Source organism: Pteropus medius, unplaced genomic scaffold (assembly GCF_902729225.1).
Source record: "Pteropus medius unplaced genomic scaffold, Ma_sr-lr_union100, whole genome shotgun sequence".
Lineage (NCBI taxonomy): Eukaryota > Metazoa > Chordata > Mammalia > Chiroptera > Pteropodidae > Pteropus > Pteropus medius.
Genome location: NW_024352783.1, coordinates 10500824 through 10528043, shown reverse-complemented (window position 1 = coordinate 10528043; position 27220 = coordinate 10500824). Strand labels below are relative to the sequence as shown.

Below are 27220 nucleotides of genomic sequence, written 5' to 3'. Positions count from 1 at the left end.
AAATTAAACCACTGACAACCACATCTGAAAATCAAAGGAGGGTATCTAAAAACCCTCCAAAGTTAAAAACTAATAATGATTTCAGGTCTATAAGAAGGATTAGTCATGAAATAATTTGCCATGTTATGAACAAGAAAATCAGGCCAAAGGGCAGAGAAGGTGTCCAGCTGGAAGGCAGGATGCTGAAATCACGCGGCAAGGAATGGCTTAGTATTACCAAGAGCAGTTAGGATTCTATTCCCACACACCTACACCCACTCATATTTCACAATTAATGACCAGGTTGAAATAGCTGGTCTTTTAAAGGTGACATAAGCTATGGGTCATGCCTATACCTATTTTCAGAAAGTAAAAGCAGAGTAAAGTTGTTGTTGTTGTTGTTGTTGTTGTTGTTGTTGTTGTTGTTGTTTGATATAAAGCACATGAAAAGCATATGTTAAGGCTGTCTTCAACTGGAAAGAAAGAACAATAGACTACCTTAGATGGCAACTACTGTGCCAGTAGTGGGTCCTGGTGCCAGCGTCTTCTCTGGTCTTTTGACATAGGGTGAGTGACTTAGACTAGAGGCCAGAGGATACTTTCATGTCAACAGGCCTTTCCTGGAATGCTGGAATAAGCCACAAACAAGTAACCTGTAGGTTGCATTTTAAGTTGCCAGCCGTAGAGCCCCCAGTTTAAAGGAATACAGCCTGTCATTAGTAAAAATAAAACCAAAAGGAAAGCTGGAGACTATTTCAGACAAAGCTCCTGAATGTCCAGTCCTGGGAAGAGCAATCACACTGAGGTGAGTGCTACTCTCCAGTAAGATGCTAAGCACACACTGCACAGCAGCCCCAGGCAAGGAGAGCGGGAAGAGAGGGGCCAAGCTCAGCTCCAGACCCTGCAGTGCAGGCTATCAACACAAGAACAGGGTGCTGGAGGCTAACCGTTTATTATGAGCTTAAGTTTTAGTTGAGTTTTTAAAAATAGCACTTACAAATGGAAACCAGAAGACTCCTCAAAACAAAACAGCACTTATGATGGCAACGAAGATACCCTGACTCAAAATTTTGAGTTTCTAATGTGCTTTATAAAACGAATTTAGTTTTTTTAGATGATGTCAGAGTGATATCACCCCCTTTCCTAGAAAACATATAAGAGGTCCATGATCCTGGACAGAAAATGGACAGTGCAGAAAAAGCACCAAGCTGGCACTGGGGAGCTGTGTTCAAGTCCACCCTGTCAGGCACTTGCTGTGTGACATGGCAAATTTACTCTATATCTGCAATTAAGTGTCCTAATTTCAAAATGGGGATGACTATTCCAATGAGAAAACATATGGGAAAGCCCTTTGTAAATGCTAACATCTTAACAAATGTGCTGCTGACTCATAAAAACGACTGAATAAAAGCCAAGTCCCAGAGAAGATTTCAGAAATGAACTAAGTAATGGGAGCTAAGCTGGCAGCTTTAAGAGCTATTCATGTTTTAAGTACGTTTGGTAAAAAGACCAAACTTATTACTTTATATCCACATCTCATATACTGTGGATCATTTCAGGTCCTGGCTGTCACTTGCTGTTCCATTCGACTACTTACCAAGTGCCATCTAGTAGCAGACAATGCACTAGGACTGGGGTGTAAGGTGAATGAACAAAGTAGACAATGGTTTCTGACCTCACAGAGTTCACAGCCTAGATGGGGAGACTCATAATAAATAAACACAAAAATTAAGTGATAATAATTGTGATAATGAAAAAAAAATTATTGTAAAACCACAGACTGGTGGCTTATCTAAAGGACAGGCCTCGCCTGAAGCTTTATTTCAAAGACAAAACAATTCAAAACACTATGTGGGCCACACAACACACAACCTGGCCCAGGGGCAGTTGCTAGTTTGTGACTCCTGAATTTTAGATTATTACCGAGTTTCTAATAGGAACTGTACACAAGTATCAGTTTCAGAAACCTAAGAACAAAACAAACTATGCATCAATTGTTCCAGGTTCTGAGGTGCAGTAAAAATAGAGGAAAAAAATCACTATCCTCATGGAAATGACATAACAGTGGGAGAGACAAAAAATAAAAAATAGATAAATAAATTGTACATTAGAAGGATTCTAAGAAGATGGTGGAGTAGGAAGCACTAGGAATCTATCTCTCCACCTAGACAACGATTGCCCTGGCAGATTTGTCTGATACAACTATTTTGTAATTCTGAGTCTACTGAAGGCTTGCAAATTCCAGGAGAAGGCTTGGATGGTAAATTGTGGTTAATTTCAATCAATTTCAACCATAAACACAGTAGCAGCTATAGACAGCCCACCCCAGTAGCAAGCAGCTGTATACCAGATCCTGTAGCAACTTGTATACAGCTTGCAGGAATGAGTGTGAGCAAAAAGAACTCTAAATATTAGGAACCATGCTCCAATTACTGATGGCTTCTTCTTATCACAGAGAGGCAGACAAAGAAGCTGGCCGCCATTGTTGCTATGTCTTCCCCCACTGTTGCATGCCCCTCTTGCTCGTGCTAAGAGACTGCCACGGTATTTAAAGGGGCAGTATCATTTTATCCTCCCTTCATTTTCTCTTTATCCCTAATGGGAGCCAGTAATTAAAGACTAGAACTTGAAAAAGCACCCAAATATTTGGAAAAAAAATTGAAGGTGACTATGCATACTCAGTCGAAGGCACAAGCTGAGAAAAGACCTGCAAAAACCTTAAGTTTACACACCAAGCTGACCCCTGGCACAAAGCCCACAAAATTTAAAAAAAAAAAAAATCGAAAACAACAGTCAAAAGCCAGTAAATGCTAGAGAATGGAAAAAAATCTGATTTCCAGAGTCACCACATTATTAGATGCAAATGTTCAGTTTTCAACAAAACAATCAAAAGGTATACAAAGAAACAGGAAAGTATGGCCCATTCAAAGGAAAAATAAATCAATAGAAATTATCCTCGAAAAAGACCTAAGAGTAGATCTACTAAACAAAAGTATTAAAACAACTATCTAAAGATGCTCAAAAAACTAAAGAAAGATGTATAGAAAGTCAAGATATTGATATACAAAAAAAAAAAAATGGAAATACCAATAATGAGAAAGAAAATCCAAAAAGAAATTAAAAGGAAATAAATACTTAAGCTGCAAAGTACAATAACTGCAAAGAAAAATACACTAGAGGGATTCAAAGTCAGAACTGATCAGGCAGAAGAAAGAATCAGTGAACTTAAAGGACAATGGAAATTATTGAATCTAAGGAACAATAACAACAACAAAAAGAAAAAACTGAAGAAGTGAACAGAATGTAAGGGACTTGTAGGACACATAAGGCAAACCAACACAAGTATTGTAGAAGTCTCAAAAAGAGAAAAGAGCAGAGAGAATATCTGAAGGAATAGCGGCCAAAATTTTCCCAACTTTGATGAGACACGAAATAAACACCCAAGAGACTCAATGAACTCCAGATAACATGAGTTCCAAGAGATCCGCACTGAGACATTTTATAATAAAATTTTCTAAAGGCAAAGACAAAAAGAGAATTTTGAAAGCTGCAAGAGAGAAGTGAGTCATGACACAAAAGAGATCCCTGATAAAACTATTGTTGACCCCAAGAATGAATTTACCTGTTAAGAAGGGCTCCTGGTGGCTGATTGGGCTCAAATTAAAAAACAGAGTCTAACAGCCATTGCTAAACAGGGCTTTCTCATGCAAGCTGTTCTTCAGGAAGAAGCCTGCATTGAACTGCCTGCCTGCACTATGTTTCTGCCATGTGAGCCAACTCTTATAAAGTTCTTGGAATAGTATTTCAATCAATGGGACTGAGACTTTCCCTGTCCAATTGTAGCTGCACCACTATATCCTCATTAGCATCTTTACCAACATATAAGAGCAGCTCCATTCTGACCAACCAGGACAGTGCTGTTTGGATCAATCAAATTGTGAGAATTTGGAGTCCTCATTTGCATGAGAACAGACCAATCGGGTACTGGGAGTAGGGATTTCTCTCTATATGTCAGCTCCCCTCTGGCTTGGGAAGTGTACTTTAAGTTTCCATTGAAGACTGTGTTCCCCCATACAGAGGTGTCAACAGTGTAATAGAACAGAGCAGTCTTGCCCAAATGGAGTAGAGTTGTAACACCAGGGCTGTAACACTAGGGCCACCTCACCCGGCTGTTCCACAGCCTTGCTGTTCCACAGTCAAGCTGTATCACAATTGGGTTGTTTGTGCTGAATGAAGTCTCTCTCCCTACACTGCAACCCAAATTGGGAACTCCTGTTGGCGCTGAATTGGTAATGACAAACTTCCGTTGATACCATAAACAGATTTCTCATCACAAACTGGAGGTTAGAAGGCAATGGGCCAATATATTCAAAGTGCTAAAAAAAAAAAAAAAATCAAACAAATATCAAAAAAGAAAAGGGGGGGGCTCCAAAAGTGAGGGAGACATGATGGTAACACAGGAAGATCCTGGACTCACTTCCTCCCATGAATCTACTAAGTCTATGGCTACATATGAAACAACTTCCTCTAATAAAAATCTAAAGAATGGCTGAGTGATGACTACATATTGGACGACAAGAAGAAAACCACACTGAAGTGGATAGAAAAGTCTGGGACACAATCTCGCCAAAAACTCCATCCTCTGGTCTCCCTGGAACAGTGACCAGGGAACTCAAAACTAGGAGCTTCTCTCCCTGAGGAGTAAAGGTTTTGAAGCCTACATTGGGCACCCCAACTGTTAAGACCTGCACCTGAGAGATAAGCCCTCCAAACATTTACCTTTGTAAACCAAAGGTTTCTTGGGGCTTGCATCCATGAGACCCACAAGACTCTAGCAATCTGAGAAATGGCTCTTAAAGGGCCTGCATGTTTGAACTCACCCACCTCAGGACCCAGCCCAGGGTAGCCGATCTAGCTCAAACTTTAAGAAGCTCATTTGCTTATATTAGTGTCTGCCTGAGGGGCCGGCATCTAATTTTACACACACATCCAGGAGCCTGCTGGAACACTCTAGGGATGGAAACTGATAGGTACCATTTTTGCATTCTCCCTCTGCCTTGCTCTAGATGGTGGTGGGCTATTTTATTTCTTTATCAAGTGGGTACCATCATTACATTTCCCTCTGCATTGTTACTGCCGGCCAGTGTCATCCTCATGCTCACCCTCCGCCAGCTTTAGAGCACTAGAATGTCCTAGAAGTGAGCCTTTTATGCATCTGGTGCCATAATCTTTGCTGTTGCTACCCAAGAGACACTACTTGATTGCCTGGCTCTGGAGGCTACGGTAGCTTGTGTTCCTGGGTCCCATGCAACAGTAACATTTGGAGAGACAGTTCTTGGTAGGCAACCACCTCCAGAGCACTGTACAGACAGAAGACTGAAAAACACCCCCAGTCTTTCTAGGAAAAAGGCCTATTTGTTGATCCAGGAGCTTTGTTGTATAGGGCAGGCTTCTGGTTTGTCACAAACTAGTGGCCTATGGAAGTCCTCTCAGAGAACAGAATCTGGTAGATACAGTCTTTGTGCTCTCCCTCTGCCTCACTCTAGCTCACCAATATCTCCCACAAAGGAGCTTATACCTTTGTCTGTCGGGTACCTTGATTTCTGTGGCTGCCAAGAAGGGACACTTTTACAAGTTTATATGCAAGTTTAATGATAACGACAAAGTAAAATCCTATAACAGATAAAAAATAGTGGAAATAGAGGAAGCGTACCTCAACATAATAATTTATGACAAACCCACAGCTAACATCATACTCAATAGTGAAAAGCTGAAACCTTTTCCTCTAAGATCAGGAACAAGACAAAGATGCCCACTCTTGCCACTTTTATTCAACAAAGTCCCAGCAAGAGCAAGAAATTAGGCAAAAAAAAGAAACAAAAGACATCCAAATTAGTAAGGAAGAAGTAAAACTGTCAATATTTGCAGATGACATATTATATATATAGAAAACATCTAAGCATCCTATCAAAAAACTGTTAGAACTAATAAGTGAATTCAGTAAAATTGCAGGATACAAAATAAACAAATCAATTGCATTCCTATACAATAATAAACTATCAGAAAGAGAAAAAGAAACCAATCTCATTTACAATTGCATCAAAAAGAATAAAATACCTAAAAATAAATTTAACCAAGTGGATGAAAGATCTGTACACTGAAAACTATAAGCTATTAATGAAAGAAAATGAAGACACAAATAAATAGAAAGATACACTGTGCTCATGAGCTTGAAAAATTATATTGATAAAATGTTCCTACTACTCAAAGCAATCTACAGATTCAATGTCAACTCTATCAAAATGTCAACGGCATTTTTTACAGAAATAAAAGAAACAATCCTAAAATTTGTTTGGTACCAAAATAGACCCTGAATAGCCAAGGCAATCTTGGGAGAGAAGAACACGCTCCCTGATTTCAAGCTATATCACAAAACTATAGTTAACAAAACAGTATGGCATTGGCATGAAACAGACATATAAACAGAACAGAACAGAGAGGCCAGAAATAAGTCCAGGCATGTACAGTCAATATATTTACAACAAAGGAGTCAAGCATATATCATCGGGAAAGAATAGTCTCTTCAATAAATAGTGTTAGGAAAACTTCAAAAGAATAAAACTGGATCACTATCTTACACAACACACAAAAGTTAACCAAAAATCGATTAAAGATATGAACGTAAGACCTGAAACCATAAAACTCCTAGGAAAAAACCTAGGCAGTAAGCTCCCTAATATATGTCAAGATGATGATTTTTTTTGTATCTGACACCAAAAGCAAAGCAACAAAAGCAAAAATAAACAAGTGGGACTACTCAAACTAAAAGCTTCTGCACAGCAGGAAACCATCAACAAAATGAAAGGCAACCTACTAAATGGGCAAAAATATTTGCAAATCACATATCTGATAAGGGGGTTAGTATCCAAAAAATATAAGGAACTTACACAACTCATTAGTAATAACCCCAAACAATCAGATTTAAAAATGGGCAAGGAAACAAAACAGATTTTTTCCCAAAGAAGACACAGAGATAGCCAACAGGCACATGAAAAGATGCTCAACATCCCTCGTCATTAGGGCATGCAAATTAAAACAACAATGAGATATCACATCTGTTAAATGGCTGTTAGAATAGCTGTTACCTGTTAAAACTGCTATTATCAAAAAGACAAGAAATAAAAAGTGCTAGAGAAAATGTTGGGAAAACGGAACCCTTGTGCACTGTTGGTGGGAATATAAATTGGTGCAGCCACTATGGGAAATGATATGGAGTTTCCTCAAAAACTTAAAAATAGAACAACCATATGATCCAGTAATTCCACTTCTGGGTAGTTATTCAAAGAAAACAAAAACACTAACTCAAAAAGATATATGCACCCCCATGCTCACTGCAGAATTATTTACAATACCAAAGTATGAAAACAATTCATCCACTAATGGATGAATAAGAGAAATGTGGTATATGTATAAACAATCTATTATTATTCAGCAATAAAAAAGGATGAAATTTGCCATTTGTGACAGCATGGACTGACTTCAAGGGCTTTATGGTAAGTGAAATAAGTCAGAGAAAGACAAATACTATATGACCTCACTTACATGTGGAGTCTAAAGCAAAAAAGCAAGCCCATAGATTAAAGAAGAGATTGGAGATTACCAGATGCAGGAGGTGAGTGGTGGGCAAAATGGGTCAAAGCAGCCAAAGGTACAAACTTCCAGTTATAAAATAAGTCATGGGGATGTAATGCACAGCATGGTGACTATAGTAAATAATACTGTATTGCATATTTAAAAGTTGCTAGGAGAATAAATCTTAAAAGTTCTTATTCCAAGAAAAAATATTTTATAACTATGTATGATAACAGATGTTAACTAGACTTATTGTGATCATTTTTGCAATGTATACAAATATCAAATCATTATGTTGTATACGCGAAATTAATATGTCAGTTATACCTCAAAAAAAAGTGAGAGAGAAGACATTCCCAGATATAAGCTGAGTTTGCTATCACTAGACCTGCCTTGAAACAAATGTTCATGGGAGTCCTGCAGGATTAAACGAAATTGAAGATTAAATACAATTCTACAATAATAGTTGGAAACTTCAACATCCCACTCACAATAATAGGAAGAACAACCATGTAGAAGATAAGGAATAGAGGATTTACACAATACAATAAAACAACTAGATCTAACAGATCTAATAGATCTTGGGTAGAACACTCTACCCAAGAATAGCATACACATTCTTCTCAAGTGCATATGAGATATTTTCCAGGATAGACCATAGGTTAGGTCACAAATTAAGGCTCAAATTAGTTTCAATATTTCAAAGATAGATATGATACAAAGCATCTCTGACCACAAAAGAATCAAGTTTGAAATCAATAACAAAGGTAAAACTGGAAAATTTACAATTTGTGTAAATTAAGCACAATCTTAAACAATCAATGGATCAAAGAATAAATCACAAAGAATATAAGAAAATTCTTAGAAATGAATAAAAACTAAACTACAACATACCAAAATTTATGAGATGCTGCAAAAGTAGTGCTAAAGGGGAACTGTATAGCTATAAATACTTACATTATAAAATAAATAAGACCGCAAATCAACAACCTAACTTTATATCTCTAGGAACTAGAAAAAGAACAAAGTAAAGCCAAAGCTAGAAGGAAATAATAAAGACTAGAGCCAAGATAAATGAGATAGAGAATAAAAATAGAGAAAAGTCAATGAAACCGAAAGTTGGTTCTTCAAAAAGATCAGCAAAATTGACAAACCTTTAGGTAGGTGGACTAAGAAAAAAAAAGAAGACTCAAATTACTAAGATCAGAAAAGAAAGTGAGGACATTACTACCGATTCTATAATAAAAAAGATTATAAGAGAGTACTATGAACATTGTATACCAACAAATTGAATAACTTAGGTTAAACATATTCCTAGAAACACAAACCTACCAAGACTAAAATAGGAAAAGGAAAACCTAGCTAGATCGATAACTACTAATGAGATTGAATCAGTAATCAAAAAAATCTCCCCAATAAAGAAAAGTCCTGGACCTGATGGCCTCACTGGCCGATTCTACAAAATATTTAAAGTACTAATACCGATCCTTTTAACTGTTTCCCAAAAACTGAATAGGAGAGAATACTTCCTAACTTATTCTCTAAGGCCAGCATAACTCTGATACGAAACTCAAAGACACTATAAAAAAATTACAGACCAATATCCCCTATGAACGCTGATGCAAAAATCCTCAAAACACCAGCAAATACAATTCAGCAACATGTTAAAAAGGATTATAAAACATTACCAAGTGAGATTTGTTTTTTCAATGCAAGGATGGTTCAACATATGAAAATCAATTAATGTAAATCAATGCTACATCAACTAAATGAAGGAAAAAACTACATGATCTTCTCAATTGATGCAGCAAAAACAATTGACAAAATTTCATAATTTCAAAGTTTCATAACACTCTTTCATAATAAAAACACTCAATAAAATAGGAATAGGAAAAACTACCTCAACATAATAAAAGTCACATATGAAAAACTCACAGCAAACATCAAACTCAATGGTAAAAGACTGAAAGCTTTTTCTCTAAGATCAAGAACAAAGTAAGGATGCCTATTTTCACCACTTCTACTCAGCATAGTACTGAAAGTTCTAGCCAGAGTAATTAGGCAAGAAAAAGAAGTAAAAGGCATCTGAATTGGACAAAAAAGAAAAGATGTAATATTATCTCTTTGGAGATGACATGATATTTTATGTAGGAAACTCTAATGACTCCACAAAAAAGTGTTAGAATTATATCAATTCAGCGAAGTAGCAAGATACAAAGTCAACATGCAACACTCAGTTGCATTTCTGTACACAAACAATAAACAATCTGAACAGGAAACTACAAAAGCAATTCCATGTATAATCACAGCCAAAAGAATTAAAAACTCAGGAATAAATTTAACCAAGGAAGTGAAAGCTACAAAATACCGTTGAGAGAAATTAAAGAAGATAGAAATAAATAGAAACACATACTGCGTTCATGGATTACAACATTTAATATTGTTAAGATGTCAATACTATCCAAAGCAATCTACAGATTCAATGCAATCCTTATCAAAATCACAATGACAATTTTTGCAAAAATAGAAAAACCCATCCTAAAGTTCAAATGGACTCTCAAACATCCCAGAATAGCCAAAAACAATCATGAAAAAGAAAAAAAGCTGGAAGACTCACACTTCCTTATTTCAAAACTACCTACAGTAAGCAAAATAGTGTGATATGTGATACTGCATTAAAGACAGACATAGAGACCAATGTAATAGAGAGCCCAGAAATAAACCCTCACATATATAGTCATATAATTTTTGACAAGGGCGCCAAGACCATTTAATGGGGAAAGGACAGTTTTTTTTCAACAAATAGTGCTGGAAAAACTGGATATCCACTTGCAAAAGAATGAGAGTGGACCCTTACCTCACACCATATACAAAAATTAACTCAAAATGAATCAAAGACCTAAATTTGAGATCTAAAACTATATTTTAAAAAAACCTCTCAGAATAAAACATAAGGCAAACACTCATATTGGATTTGGCCAATATTTCTTGGTTACAATTCCAGATGCACAAGCAACAAAAGAAAAAATAGACAAGCTGGATATCATGAAAATTTTAGAATTTTAGTGCATTAAAAGACACAATCCATAGAGTAAAAAGGCAAACCACATAATGGGAGAAAATATTTGCAAATCACATATCTGATAAGAGATTAATAACCAGAGTATACAGAGAACTCCTAAAACTCAACAACAAAAAAGCAACATGGTTCCAAAATGGGCAAATGGCCAGTAAGTACATGAAAAGATGATCAACATCACTTAGTCATCATTGAGATACAAATAAAAATGAGATATTGCCTCATATCTTTAGAATATCAAAAAAAAAGAAGAAGAAAGAAAGAAAGAAAGAAAGAAAGAAAGAAAGAAAGAAAGAAAGAAAGAAAGAAAGAAAGAAAGAAAGAAGAGAAAATGCCAAGTATTAGAAAGGATGTGGAGAACTTAGAACCTTTGTGTACTGTCAGTAGAAATGTAAAATGATACAACAAATGTGGAAAACAGTACAGAGGTTCATCTAAAAATTTAAAATAGAATTACCATATGATCCAGTAATTCCACTGCCAGTATACACTGAAAATAATTGAAAGTGGGGTCTCGAAGAGACATCTGTACACCCATGTTCATAGAAGCATTATTCACAATAGTTAAAATTTGGTAGCAACCCAAGTGTCCATCGCCAATGAATGGATAAGCAAAATATGATATATACATATAATGGAATATTATTTCGCCTTAAAAAGGAAGGAAATTTTGCAATATGTTACAACATGGATGAACCCTGAAGACACACTAAGGGAAATATGCCAGTCACAAAAGAATAAATATTGTAGGAAATCACTTATAGGAAGTATGTAGTCAAATCCATAGCAACAGAGAGCTGAATGGGATTACCAGGGGCTGGGACAGGAGTAAGGGGGAATGAGGAGTTATTTCATAATGAATATAGAATTTATATTCTGAAAGGTGATGAGTTCTGGAGACAGACAGTGGTGATAGTGGCAACACTGTGAATGTATTTAATACCACTAAACTGTATGCTTAAAAATGGTTAAGATAATAAATTTTAAGTTATATATATTTTATCACAATGAAAAAAGAAAAAAATTAAACATGTCATTTCACAAAGGATTAAATATTAAAGTTCTAATTTCTAGTAGGCTCATGGCTGAAATCAGATAATTTTGAATGATAACAAATTATTGTTTGGTTTCTACATGAATTTGGATAAGTCACCTGTCTCTATCCACACTGGCTCTCTTAGGCAATCTGCCTTACTGTAATTTATTTGGGATGATGGATCACCCTGAATTCCTAAATATTTTTAGACCTGAAAAACGTTACTGTGAAATTTAACTAGGAAATGGCCTTGACTCTGAAACAGTTTTTATAATGCTCCTTCTTAAAACTTGTAGTGCACTGACTTTAATGCCAGAAAACATGAAGGATGGAATTTCACATACTGGAAGGGCTAAAGGAGAAAGAAAGCATAATAACATGAGAGGATTATCCCACTGCTAACTTCTAAGCTTTCACTTAAAAATAGCCTAGCAAGTGCCCTATCACTTTATTATCTCAGCGTCCTAGCAAATAGCTCCCTGAGGACACAGCTATATCTTGTCAGGACAGGCCCATGCTAAGAAGTTGACCTATCTATTTATTTTACTCAATGTTAGCAGATTTCCCATTTTTTCCCATATGTAATTTTCTCCCTATTTCTCTCTCAGAGTCTTTTCAATTAAAAAACAAACAACAACAAAAACAAAAAAAACAGATTTGCCAAATTTCAGAGTCGTCTATATTAAAAGAAAAAAAATACCTTAAATTGAAAATGCTTTTTATACATTCACCATATTTACTGCCAGAGTATAGTAGCATACGGGCTATTTTTCCAATTGCATTTAAACTAGAAAGTCAACATACAGTGTTACATAACAAAGCTTTTTTTTTTTTTTTGCCTTGCCATATAAGCATTAATAATCTTAGCCACAAAATGAGGTGAAAGCAAACAAATTTTAAAATCACATTTATAAGTCAAGAAATGAAAGATTTAAGTTTTTTTTCTTCCAGTATGGCAAAATGCTGATGGTTGCTGACATTAGGTAATGGATATATAAGAATTCGCTGTACTATTCTTTAGCGCATCTTTAAACATTTATATTTCTCCTTCATGCTCAACTTTGTCAAAATTAGGTTGAATAGTGAATAATTAGCTACACTAGAAATATCGACCTTATAAAATGAAATTAGCTAGTAAATACTCTAACTAAAACACCAAGAGAAATAAACTGACCAATGTCAAGTTATAGTGGCATCTACATGGAATAGTGGGTCTTGATCTGGACCCTTCAAGGGACCTGAGACCAGGTGACTGTAGGGTAAGTCACCAGACTTTTCCGGGTGTGAACATGCTGGCTCAGAGCCACGTTACTCTTTGTAGTCCAATCACTACCTGCATTAGAAGCACCTGTTAAAACTTAGCTCAAAGGCCTCAGGTGCAAGCCTTTGAAATTGATAATTTTACAAAAAGTGAGAGACCTGATGATTTTAATGAGTACTCAAATTTGAAGTCCCTAAAGATCTCTATAGTCACCTACCATCAAAGAATGAAACCCCCTGTGGGTGACAAGGCTATTTGCCAAGCTCCAACCAGAGTCAGAAGTAAGCACCCTTCTGCAGCCTCCATCAATAGGTGTCCAGTGGAAGCTCCCAGTGAGGTCTTCCATTCCCACCCTACCCCAATGCACAATCTACCATCCCCATCTCCCTGGAAACCCTTTATCCCTGTCAGTCACCACAGGAAATCCAGATCTCCTGAGGCTTCCCCTGGCTCCCAAACCACTCTGTGCACTCCTTTTGCTGACCCTATCTCCCAACCCTCCCTATATTCTGAAACCTTCTGTTCCTCTTGGTCTGTCATCAACAAAATCCCTTGCATCTTCAAACTACTCTGAATGGCTCCTTCCCTTTCCTGCTTCAACAGTATCTGGCTCCTCTTGAGGACATGGATTTTGCTGCAGACCTCTATGGCGGTGGCTCTTTTCTTTCCCACAATCCTCATACACTGGCTCGAAGGTTCAGTGTTTGTTCTTCACTACTATTCTCCCCTCCTTCCCCCTAAGGCCACTCAGCTGTGATTTTCCTGTCAGACTATGTCACCCACGGCCCCTCCTTAAAATCATGTTTTCCTCTTTGTCCTTACGGATTTTCTGCCTACTAGATCTGTTCATTTCTGTAGAGAGGTGCTGAAAGTCTCCAATTATAATACTGGATTCACCTATTTATCTTTGTAGTTCTATCACTTTTTGCCTCATGTATCCTGAAACTGTTAAGTGCATAAGATTAAGAAATGTTGTCTTCTTGGTTTATTGACCCCTTTATCATTATATAATGCTCCTCTTTATTCCTGATGACTTTCCCTACTTTGAAGTCTGCTGTCTGAAATTAATATAGCTACTCCTGCTTTCCCTTGATTAGTATTAACATGATATATCTTTTTCCATCTCTTTAATTTGTATGTCTTTACATTTAAAGGGGATTTGTCATAGACAATATATAGTTGGGTCTTATTTGTCAAAAATACTTAATTGTTTAAAAAATTACAATAGTCATTTTGAGCCTCTGCAACCACAGCAAGTTGTGGGTTGAGCTTACCCAATCACTTGTTATAGTTCATACATAGTCTTAAAACTCTGGGAATTATTTGTTCCCAAGCTCTAGCAAACTCAAAGGAAAAGCAAAGACAGCCTCCGTGACTTTGCAAAAGTCTTTTCCCCCAAGGAAAGTTAACTGCAACTTTTGATAGTGTAAATTATTATAGGCAGCCACACACAGAAATTGCGTCATTTTGTGATCCACTCTGACAATCTGTATTTTAATTGGTGTATTTAGACCATTGATGTTTAAGTGATTATTGATATAGCTGAATTAACATCTACTACATTTGTTTCTGTTTTGTTTGTTGTCCTTGTTCTTTTTCCTATTTTTTGTCTGCTCCAGTTTTTCTACCTTTTATGGTTTTAACTGAGCATGAGCATTTTTATGATTTCATTCTTTTCTTAAACTATCCATTATACATTTTAGTGGTTACCATAGAGAATGCGATCCAAGCCCACTTTCAAATAACACTATATCACTTCACAGGTAATACAAGTAACAAAATATTCCTAATTCCTCTCTTCTATATTGCTTTCATTCATTTCACTTATATAAACGTACATATACATATATATACACATAGATATACATACACAAGTTTTTACTTGAATACATTGTTTATATTATTTTGAACTGTTATGTTAGATCAATTAATAAAAAAATGTTATTTTACTTTCACTTATTCCTTCACCAATGTGCTTCCTTTCTTGATGTAGATCTGAGTTTCTGACCTGAATCATTTTCTCTCTGAAGAACTTCTTTTAACACTTTTTGCAAAGCAGGTCTACTGACAAAAAATTCCCTCAATCTTTGTCTGAGAAGTCTTCATTGTTCCTTCAATTTTGAAGGATAATTTTGCAGGGTACAAAATTCCAGGTTGGTAGGCTTTTTTTTTTCTTTTTTTTTTTTTCAACACTAAATATTTCACTCTGTTTTTGCTTGTGTGATTTCTGAGAAGTGAGATGTATTCCTTATTTATAGGTATGGTGATTTTTTTATCTCTGATTTTCTGAAGTTTGACTATGGTATTCCTAGGTGGCTTTTTTTGGGGGGTGGCGGGGGGAAGGGTTGTTTCATTTTGTTTTGTTTTTTGGCATTATCTTCCTTGGTGTTCTCTGATCTTCCAAGATGTGATTTGGTGTCTCAGATTACTCTGGGAAAATTCTCAACCATTATTGCGTCAAATATTGCTTCTGTGTCTTTTCCTTCTAGTATTCCCATTACACATACATTATATACACTGTAGTTGTTCCACAGTTCTTGGATATTCTTTTCCATCTTTTTCCTTTTCAGTTTTGGCAGTTTCTATTGTCACATGCTCAAATTCAGAGATTCTTTCCTCAGCCATGCCCAGGCTACTAAAATCCATCAAAAGTATTTTTATTTTCTCTTACAGTGCTTTTTAAAAAATCTCTATCATTTCCATTTATTCCTTCCTAGATTTTCCATCTCTGCTTATATTATCCATGTGTTCTTGAAAGCTGCCTACTTTTTCCATTAAAGTCCCTAGCATATTAATCATAGTTTTTAAAAGCTCCTGGTCTGATAATTCCAACTTTCTTGCCACATCTGATTTTGGTCCTGATGCTTGGTCAGTCTTTTCAAACTTACTTTCTTTCATTCATTCATTCATTCATTCATTCATTCATTCATTCTTCCAGCATGCCTTATGTTTTGTTAAAAGGCAGACATGATATACTAGTTAAAAAAAGCTGACGTAAACAGTTTTTTAGTTATGTAGGGGCAGGAGAAGCATTCTATAGCTCTATGATTAGATTATGTCTTCATCTTTTGGTGAGCCTATATGCCCCTGGACTATGAACTTCACCAGTGCTGCATAGTTTTTTTTCCCTTCTCCTTAGGTGAGATAGGATAGCTAGAGGGAGGTGGAGTTGGGTATTTCCCTGTCCCTAGGTAGGTTAGGCTCTGGTAAAATAGTTGCTCCTGAAGGGAGGCCTTGTTAAGAACAGGATGTTCTGACTTATTTCAATATCAATATTTTTCCCCTCCCCCCACCAGAAACACAAGGGGATTTTTCTCCAATATTCACTATGATGGCCTCATAGAGCTCCTGGAGATAAAACTCACAAAAGTATAGGGCCCCCTTTTGATTGAGTCCCTCTGAAGTTTTTAACTCTCAGACTTGTGCACACTGAGCTTCCAGTAATTTGTCAATTACAGTTTAGGTTTTCCTACTGGTTCTCAATACTGGTTCTCATGGAGGCTTCTGCTCTAGTAAGTTGTGATTCTCTACATCCACCTGTCTTTCCAATTTTGAGAGTGGCAGTTTAACCTGTGACCTCATGACCCACGGATCTAAGAGTTGGCTGATTTTTCAGTTTGTCCATCTTTTTACTTGTTGTTAGGACGAAAGGGCAACTTCTAAGCTCCTTACATGCCAAAGAGAAAACTAGAAGTCCTAACACCATTCTTTATAAGAAGTTAGCCATTAATCATGTGGCTGTTGCCCTGTATGTAATGAGTAATTTTTCTATTATTGCTTTTAAGTTTTATCTTTGGCCTTCAACAGTCTTACTACGATGTATCTAAAGGTGAATTTTAGTGCTTATCCTACATGGATTCATTGAATTTCTTGGAAATGTATATTAATGTTTGTGGTAGCCTGAATAATATTCCCCAAAGATGTCCACATCCAAATCCCCAGAACTGACAAGTATATTACCTTACTTATATGTTAAAAAGGACTTTGCAGATATTATTAATGGTATTGAGATGAGGAGCTTATCCTGCATTATCTTGGTAGGCCCAATATAATCAAGAGGGAGGCAAGAGGGTTGAGTCAGAGTAGGAGATGTGACAGCCAGAGTAGAGGTTAGAGTAACGTGAGGAAGGGGCCCTGAGCCAATTAATGTTGTTGGCCTGTAGAAGCTGGAAAAGGCAAGGTAACAGATTTGCCTCTAGAGCCTCCAGAAGGAATACAGATACCTTGACTTTAAGACTTCCGACCTCCAGAATTGTAAGATTATAAATTTGTGGGATTTTAAGCTATTATATTTGTGGTAAGTTATTACAGCAGCAATAAGAAATACAATTTTTTTTAAAACAAATTTGGAGCTTTTTGGACATTATTTATTTAGATATTTTTTCTGCCTCAGTCTCTCTCTGCTCTTCTAGGACTCCCAAATGTTAGTGCACTTGATATAGTCCCACAGATTTCTGAGGCTTTGTTGTCTTCAACCTTTGTTCTCTCTGTTCTTCATATTGGTTCATTTCTATTGATCTTTTTCAAGTTTACTAATCCTTTCTTCTGCTACCTCAAACCTGCTAAGTCTCTCTAAAGGATTTTTCACTTCAGTAATTGTACTTTCAGCTCCAGTTTCCACTTGATTCTCTCTTATATGCTGCTCTATCTCTTTATTGATGTTATTTATAGAATCAATGTCACCATACTTTCCTTTAATTCTTTAACTATGGTTTCCTTTAGTTCTTCGAACTCTTATAACGGCTGTTTAGAAATCTTTGTCTGGTAAGTCTAACATATGGGCCAACTTAGAGACAGCTTCTATTGACTGTTTTTCCCCCACGGAGAACGAGTCACACTTTCCTATTTCTTCATGTTTTATATATTTTTGTTGTTGTTGTTGAAAACTGGCCATTTTAGATACTACATTGCAGCAACTCCAGGTTTTGATTTTCCCTTCTTCAGACTGGTATAGTTGCTCGGTTCTTAAAGTTATTTAATAACTTGCCAGTAGTAAATCTATGGATTTTGTCTTACCCACAGTTTGTGGCCACTGATGTATTGGCTCAGTTCCTCTTTTCCTTATTTTTATTTTTATGCTTGGATTCCTACTAGAGATAGACTCCATATCTGCATTTCTTAGAGATCAACCAATTATGCATCTGAGTTTGTGCCCAAACACCTCAAATAAGTACAGCTTCCACTTTTTGCAGATGAATCTGTGTGGCGTAGGAAGCACAGAGTTCAGGCAATTTTCCAGTCTTCGCCAGCTTTTATGTTCCATCAGACCCTCAAATCTCCTCTGTATGTGCACTTAGTCATCCAAGGATGTGTGGGAGTTTAGCAGTGTGTGGCTGTGTCATTTACAGGATATCTGTTAAATTTCTAGTTAGTCCACTGGTCCATTGCTTGCCCAACTAGGGCCACAATCTCAGACTAGCAAAGCTGCCAGCTTTCACCACTCGTTTGCCACCAAAATTGCTACTCTTAGTGACAAAGCTGTTGGGCATGGTTTTTGTTTTGTTTTGTTTTCTCTGTTCCAAATAGTTGGCTCTCTCTAACACTGAGACTGCCTGTGTTCATAGCCTGCCCTTCCTTGATCTACTGCACTCGGATGAGCGGAGGTTATAGGATGGGAGTAGCCCCAGAGAAGCACACTACAGAGTCTCAAATGGTCTTCCCTAATGTTCAGTGTTTTTTCATGAATAAATGCTTCTCAATTTGTTCTATGTCATTGGTCAATTTCAAAACCTCTGGTATGGTTTTTTGACAATTTTGTCCTATTTTATAGTTGTTCTTAAGATTTGCCAACCTCCTCAATCTGCCATACCAGAAGTCTTTTTCCCTGTCCCAAAGTCTTTTTAATAAAATTGTTTCTACTGCTAGAAATTTAAAACTCTGACAATAACACAAACTTAATCAGTTAGAAATATGCCTCTCAAATATTCCTATCTGAATGTCTTAATTATCAAATACCACATATTATTTAGGGACTTTCAAGAGATGCCTTGTAAGATTTTATCCATGCCAAGTTAAATTAAAATGTGGAGAGGAAAAAATCAATTATTCTTAATTTCTACTTGGGAGAGAGGGGAGATACTAATCACTGCAAAACTTTCTTCCTGTTTTAAGAATTCACATTTCTTCTCTTTATCCGCTACCCTTGGTCTGGTGTCAGTTGCTACAATTGTCTAACTACACTTTCCTTCTAAAACCATACAGAAGCAAATTTTGTTTCTTACAATTCAGTGATTTTTTTTCCCACTATGTAATATCTCTTTAAATTTAAGTGTCTTGCTTTTTGACTAAGATGAAGTTGCCAGCTACCATTTTTCTATTGAGATATAAAACAGAGGTATGAATGATAATTTCAACTGTTTATTGATATAGCAAACTGTCTTTGGAACCAGGCAGACCTTGGTTTGAATACCAATAATCATATTAACTAGGTGAATGTCTTTGGACAGTTACTTAATATTTCAAACAGGTTCCTCATCTGCAAAATATGTCTAATATCTGCCTTACACAATTGCAGGAAGGATTAGATGAGCATATGTATATGCTGAGAAGCCTTGTACATGGTCCAGATAAATGACAGCAATTACCACTACAATTGCTGGGTTATCTATCTAGAAAGAGGGTAGGTAATGTCAGAAAGAGTAAAAAGAAGAAAATGAATAAATCAATCTTCTTTCTTGCTGTACTTAGCTCTAATGGATGGCCAAATTAACGAGTTTAAATTTCCTTATGTCTCCTTATCCACCAATGAACAAGGAAGTGACCTCTTTTTTATTCCCCTTTTCATTAATTGAGATGTTTCTGCGTAGTACAATATTCTACTACAAGATAGAGGAGAAAGCCCAGATTTGTCAAATGCCTCCTGCTAGAGCTCCTAGAATACTTTGTTGCACTTGATCCATCTACATGTGCTCTGTCTCTGGTGGCCTAAGAAGAGCCGCTTGATTCATTTCCATGTTTCCATGTTTGTGATGGGCACAAAGTGGATGCTCATTAAATGCTGTTGAATGAATTATGAACAAATGCCTATCTCCCAGTTTTCAGGAACTGGGACTTCAGGGCCCCCACTGCTATTCCAAAGAGTCAGCAGCCAGCAAAACCTACAACTCTTTTGTGCAAGCTGCTGGATTGAGCCCTTGGGAGGTGTACACACAGGTATGTAAAACCACTATTTGACTGTCATAATTTGTACATCTCCAGGTTAAGATAAGAGAAAAAGCTCACACACTGTAAAGGCCTGGCAACTGATAGGAAAAGAGGAAATGTGCTTTATATATATTACAGAATGCTATGAGATCTCATGTGACAATCCTTCATTCTTCTAAATGCAGTAGAAAGTACTATATATGCCAACTCTTCAAACCAGAAGTAAATTTTTATTTCTAATATAATTAATGTTTTGCCTATTTCATTACTTTCTAACATATATGACAATTAATTGATTGAAATGATATTATGACAAATTCTAAAGCATACTAAAAAAAAGTAATTTTTAGCCTGTTACCATATATAGCTATTGTGGAAAGAAAAATATTAATAACAATTACTACCTTTTTTAGCATTTGCAATGTGCCAAGACATTGCCTACGTCATAGCTATGATTTCATTTTACCTTCACTGCAATCTCGTGAGGTAGGTATGATAGTTATTTCCATTTGCTAAATGAGAAAAGTATCTGAAGTCACATAGCTAGCGAATGGCAAAATAGAGATTTGAACCACATATTCCGACTCTAAAGCCCACATTCTTAACTCTTAAATGCATCAAATCGGGGGTCGTGTTAAAAAAATAATAATAATCCTTAGTTGGAGCCTTAAACAGGAAGGATTCTAATATTGTCTAGGAGATGAAGAGATCCCTAAATTCAGTTCTAATCACCCAAACAGAAAGAACTAAATGTAAAAAAGCTAACAGCTTAACAGGAACTCAGTACAATTTCCTTGACTTAGTAGCTAATATTTTAAGCCTGTCTGGATTTTAATACCATACTCACAGAGAATTTTGAAATAATAGTTTACTAATTTCCAATGTAACGACAGCTAAGTACTACTCACAGAAACCTGAAAAAATTTACATTTCCCTTAAAAACTTAAGAGTTCCTACCACAAACATGTCCTTACTTAATTAAATAAGAGCTAACAACAGCAAGGAAGCTCAAACTATTGGTAAGCAATGCTCAACTAATTTAGTTGCCATCAACAAGACCTCTCCCTCCCCTAAGCAGTTTAGTGTCCAAGTCTCAGGTGACCATGAACTTAAGAAGATGGGAAAGAGAGCTCAGAACCCAAAGGAATTTGTTGAACTTCTTATCTTGGTGGGTGACAAAAAGCTTCCAAGCTAAATTTACATGCCATTCAATCTCAATTCTCATCCCCATGCTTATGGCATTCCAAAACAAGTTAATGGAGAGTTCGTTTCTCCATTAAATCACAAAATTACCAAGCAAAGAAAGTTCTCATGTGTATAAATGGGAAGGTGTGAGAAATGACATCATTGACAATCATTCAGGAGAACAAGACAAGTCCTGGAAGGGTTAACTACCAGAGATGAGAGTTTTGGCTGGAAACCAGCAGGATCTGAAACTACTGGTAACATTTTTCTTTAAATCAATGCACAAAAAAATTATGGGGTAGATCTGACCACTTGAGGGCTTCCTAGTCATACATGATTATGTGGAACTCACTTAAAAATCATCTCCAGGATAATCCCTATGCTGGGCATGCTACAGTCCGACACTTTACCGCACTATACGTAAATTTTAAAACTTGAATTTTCCCTATTACCAAAGAGAAAAAGAGATTTTTTTTTTTCTCCCTGTCTTAGAGCATTTCTTTGAAAAACCTAGTATTTGTAATTCCTTCTTCTGTCCCTTTGGTATGTAAGCAAATCTTTTTAAATGCTAAATAAACTAGCTCTAGCTATTGGTAAAATCCAGTAATTTTTTTCTGAAGGGCCTAGGAGCTATCTCTTTTCAACTTAAATATCAAGAAAGCACCCCAACTCCCTGTCACCCTGGGAGGTTAGCCTAACACCATGACTACTTGCTCATGTGGATTAGAGATATTCTATTTTTCCTTTAGATAAAGGCAATTAACTAGCACAGATGGTCACCCCAATTACCAGGTGAATTTAAGGTACATTATGAAAACATATATAGCAGATGGTGCTGTCAAGTCTTCTTACAAGAGGACATATTACCATTAATCTTGAAACTAAGTATGTAACAGGTTACTTTTTGTTTTTGTAATCTCATTAGCAGATTACCTATGATGCATCCCAGTCTGGGTTAATGTTTATTCAATAATAGAACTATTTTCTTTTTTTCCTACATTTGTAGAGACGATTTTCTAGGTTGGCAGAAGATTTTATTAATATTTTCCCCCACATAAGTGTGGAGAACTTTCTACACTTTCTACTGGGCCACTCCACTGTTACCTTTTTGCCTTGATGGCTCCCTCAATAACAGGGAAAATATTACTCCCTGACAAGAGCTTTATAGAGACTTAGCCAATGCTTGTTGTCTGAGTGTTAGATCCTTCTATATCATTGCCTTTGTGACACCTCTAATTGTATTACTTCAGAGACATTTTATTCAAAACCGAACTCACATTCTTCCTCTAGGGCTTCTTATCTCAGATGCACAAGCCAGAAAACCAAGAATTAGCCCAGACACCTCCCTCTCACTTCTCACCCCAGAGTGAACCTATTAATTACTAAGCCCCATTGATTCTACCTCCTAAATATCCTTCAAATTTATCAACTTCTGCCTTCACTGAGGAGCCAGAGTGAATTTTTATAAACACAGATCTGCTGGTGCTACTCCCCTAACTGAAACTCAGTGGTTTCCTACCATTTTTAGGATAAGCCCCAAATCCTTGGCATGACCTATGAGGTCTGCATGGTCTGACTCCCGCCTACCTCTCCCACTTCACCTCCCTGACTTTCACCCTCCCTCTGTGTCCTCCAGCCCCAACTGGGAGCTTAAGCTCCGTAAGGACAGAGCCCATGCCTATTTGCTGACACTAGATTCCTAGAACAGTGCTTAGCACATAATAGATGCTAAATAAATTTATTTTGAAGAATAATATTGATAAAACAATTATAGTCTCTTAAGTGGAAGGCAAATAAATTATTAACTAAATGATGCATGGTAGAAAGAAAGAGTGTCTTTATACATGTTTGTATCCTAGATGGTTAACAGAGAGTTGGACCATAATGAGACTACAGAATATTTGTTAAATCATTTTGCACACCAGAGACAAATATGATGAAAAACAATATTGGTACAACATGTCTATTAGCTTTGCAGTCAAATTACCAATTCTGATTAAGTCTCAATCCCCTATCCTCGTCCTGTGGGCAACTAGAGGTCTAACCACGTGTCTGAAGAAAGAGGTTGGACTCTAAACAGAGCTGGAAAACTGATATGGTTTGTGGAGTTGATTATATGTTCCAAGAAGCAAATAAACCAAGACTGGGGAACAGTATTGCCCTGAGGATAAGATCCTTACCTATATTTTGAATCTGACTTTGTGACATTCTCCACCCTTGGGCTACACAGGTCTTTCTTTCAGTAATGCTAGATACAAGCTCCTCCTATTCCTGAGGTTTCGTGCTTGTCCTTCCATCTCCCTTGTAGCTCTTCACCCTTCTCTTTGCCCAATTTAACTCCATCTTAGTCCTTAAGGTCTCAGTTAAATATTTTTCCCTCAGGAAAGCCTTTCCTGTCTCTACTCACTCCCTCCCTGTGCCAAATGATTCTCACAGCACCCTCTACTATTGTCCATAGCAGTACCACAAAAGTAATTAATATTTAGTTTGTGATTTTCTATTTACTGTCTATCTTCTTTGCTGTACTTATAAGCAACTTGAGGCCAGGGGCTGTTTATATTTTAGCCATCAATGTATCCCCAACACCTAGCACACTGTTAGTACACAGTAGGTGTTCAATAAATATCTGCTAAATGAAGGAATGAATGAAATACATAGATAAGTAGCTTTTCGAGTGACATGGAATTGGCTTTGCCCTTACTAGCTCTGTGCCTTTAGATAAATTTCTTATCCTCTCTGAGCTCATTTTTTCTATAAATGAAAATGATTGTTTCTATTTTACAAAATTATTGTGAGTATTGAATAAGCCAATAAAATGCTTACCATCACACTCAATGAATATTAACTGTTATTATTCTTAAAGAATAGATACAAAGAAGAGTGTATATGGTAAGGAAGGCACATCTCATGCTCTTGATTAAGACATAAACAGAGCTCCTTTTATGCAAACAGTTACTGAATAAAACAAATATTTTAAGTATACTATAGGAATACATCATCTAAAGAACCCTGAAACAGATCTGTTTATAAAGCCAAGAATCTTTTTGAATGTGAAGTGATCATGTATTTATATGCCTTGCAAACTCCTGTTTTCTTTAAAGCAAAGCACATCAGGAATCTATTACTTCAGGGTAGCAGGGTTCCAGACGGCTTCAAAACTTACAGGATCTCAATTCACCTGTGCTGACCTTAGCCCAGGATATGCAGATAAACAACAGGCTTTTGCCTTTAAGACACCTGCCCTTCCCTCCCAGTAGGAAACTCCATGCCTTAATGAGAAAAAAAAAATCCCTTCAGTCGAGTGTTTTCTATCATCCCAGGGTAACCTCCTTCCCACTTCCTGGTACATTCTACATGCCCCAATACACCCCCTTTAACTTTCTGTCCTCTAAGACTTTTCAACTTTGGACATATTGTCAAATTTCTCCAAGCCTCAATGTCTTTAGCTATAAAAATGAAATTAAAACAGTACTTCCTTATTGGCTACATGCCAAATGTAAGCATATGGCAATTATTGTTCTAGTGTTTCTACCAGATCCCTAATCAATCTACAACCCAGAAAAAAGAGTACAACAAAGACCCTAACAACAACACAAATGTTTTTTTTCAGAGTCTGTGTTTTCTACAATAAAAGAAATCACCACTTACTTCATTAACCAAGGTATTGGAATAAAATATATGATCCCAAAGAAGTTCCAAATGTTGCAAAGCAATAAATCATGTGTTCCTCTCTTTCCTAAAAAAGATTAATTTAGCAAAACACATTTTTATAATGCCTCCTTTAAAGCAAGCCCTGTTAGGACTACGTAAGCATCAATCAACTATTAATCTGTAAACCCCACCACATTGCTTTTGGGAATCCCAGCAAGAAGCACTCAGTCTTACTAGTCACTCCTGACCAAGGCCCAGTGACAACCCTACCCTTTCTTCCATCGTCATTCCCTCCCATTATAAGCTTTAAGAGAAATAAAAAGCATAATTACCTTAGGGAAAAGTAGGGGGACCTCTGTATGTTAAGCTATATTATGGAAGATTACCTTTTAAATATAACTTCTTTAACAAGAACCTCTACAAAGTCAGCTTCCTGTACTAGAATAAGTAGGTTTTACACAGACACCTAGTTCTAAAAGCCTGTTTTCCCCTCTTATTTGCTAGGGGGTAATCTCAGCTTCCATAACTCTGCTGAAAATGTATGGTGATACCACCCACTTTACTCAGTTGTAGTGAGGAGTATAAGAGATATCTAAAACAGACATTCTGGTGGGTACTCAAAGAAGTTAGTACCTCCCTGCCCCTCTGAAGAATTAGATCATTTTTGCTAATTCTCTGTATCATCAAGCTAAGAATCCCTTTTCCATCAGCCAATTTTCTAGAAACTGACTTCCTCTTTATTTCCCCCCAATACAAGTTTGGAAGATGTGAAAAGCACTTTCTGGCAATTCCACTAAGAGAAGCAAGTATTATGTTAATTTAAACATATGTGTATTCGAAGCCTAGAAGTTACTTCAAAAGTAACTTCTCAAAAACGAAAATCCCTACAGATACCATTTAACTACTACGTGCCAGACACTAGCTGACTACTTTCCATGTACAATATCATTTACATTTCACAACAACTTTATGAGTGGGCGTACTGTTTCCAAAGTTACAGTTGCGGACACAGGAGGTAAGATTTAAGACATTTGTCCAAAGTTGCACAGCAGGAAAGCGACAGAGCAAGGATCGAAGGAATAAAGCATTTAAAATAGCCATTTCTGTGGGTGCTCAAGAGTCAGCACTCTCCCCTGCCTTCTGAAAAACGTCAATCTCTCTTGCTAATCCTAACACCGAGCTAAACAGCAACCAGCCTCCAGTGCTTGAGCCTTGGTGATGCCACCCGCACACACTTTGGGACTGCCGTCCTTTGGTACAGAATGAACAGGTTGGAGCTGGGAGCACACTTTTCGCCCTCTTCGAGACGTGGGCGGGTCCGTCACCTCACTACACGCGTTTCCAGCAGCGCAAATCCAGACTCTGAGAGCTCAACGAAGGTGCAGGATGCCCACAGCGAGAAAACGCCTGACTAGATTCTAGTGTAAGCGCCCGGGCCGAGTCTCCCTTTAGGGCCACAGGCAGCCGGAAGCCGGCCCAGGGACGCTGCGCGCACCTCAAAGTCCGCGGCCTCCGCTCCGCCTCTACACCCTCTTCTCTCCCCGCGCCAGGAATGCACTGGACTCGGGATACGCCCACATGCCTCAAGCTCTGGGCGGAACCCCACACCCCTAGCCACCGAGATTCCTCCCTCCCTAGCCCCTACCTGGTGGCCGCAGAGACCATGGTCAATCAACTTCACCCTCCCGCCTCGGAAATGATGTGAACGCCCTTCGCCCGGCTCCGTCCAATCCCAGCCTTTAGCCTGCGCATGCGTGTCGGATCTGCTGCCCTCAAAGCGCCTGTAGGATACGCAAGGCTCCGAGATCTGAAGCGTCTTTCTTCCATCTTCCGGAAGGAAACTGGAGAAGTCATGGTTTGTTTTGGGTTCTGTGCACTTGTTGTAGTGGGAATAGGGAACAAAGTTGGAGAATGTGTGGTTGCGGTTATCACGACTTATTAGCAGGCCATAGTAATTAAAATAGCATATTAGCGCAAAGATAAATAAAAGTATCAAATGGTGTCAAAAAATGGAGTAAATGTGAAGATCCGATTAGATTTAAGTGATTAATGAATGGGGCAGCATCTTACCTAGCTCGGAAAGGAGCTCCAGGGGAGAGGGGGAAAAAGTAAAAAAAATAAAATGTTAAAAATTAAAATAATTAATTAATTTTAAAAAAAGAAAAGAAAGGACCCCCCCAAAGGGCTACAGAAAAGGAAAAGTTTTTAAAAGCAAGACAAGAAAGTCATTAAAAAATTCAGCTTTAGGTAACCT

The 27220-nt window shown here is 37.2% G+C and overlaps 1 protein-coding gene across 9 annotated transcripts in view; it reads right to left on the bottom strand.

The window, feature by feature from the left end:
* DHRS7B (dehydrogenase/reductase 7B) overlaps positions 1-26691 on the bottom strand; it is a 55385-nt gene extending 28694 nt beyond the window's left edge. For 4 of the 9 annotated variants that reach the window (XM_039847612.1, XM_039847619.1, XM_039847618.1 and 1 more), the window contains exon 1: positions 26612-26688. In XM_039847612.1, the coding sequence (XP_039703546.1) occupies positions 26612-26631 (20 nt within the window). In that variant the 5' untranslated portion in view covers positions 26632-26688. Of the gene's footprint in view, positions 1-477; positions 604-4144; positions 4334-24963; positions 25052-26461; positions 26563-26611 lie in introns of those variants that run through there. The other 5 variants (XM_039847613.1, XM_039847614.1, XM_039847620.1 and 2 more) reach the window with 5 other exon arrangements.
* Positions 26692-27220: the final 529 nt, after the last annotated feature.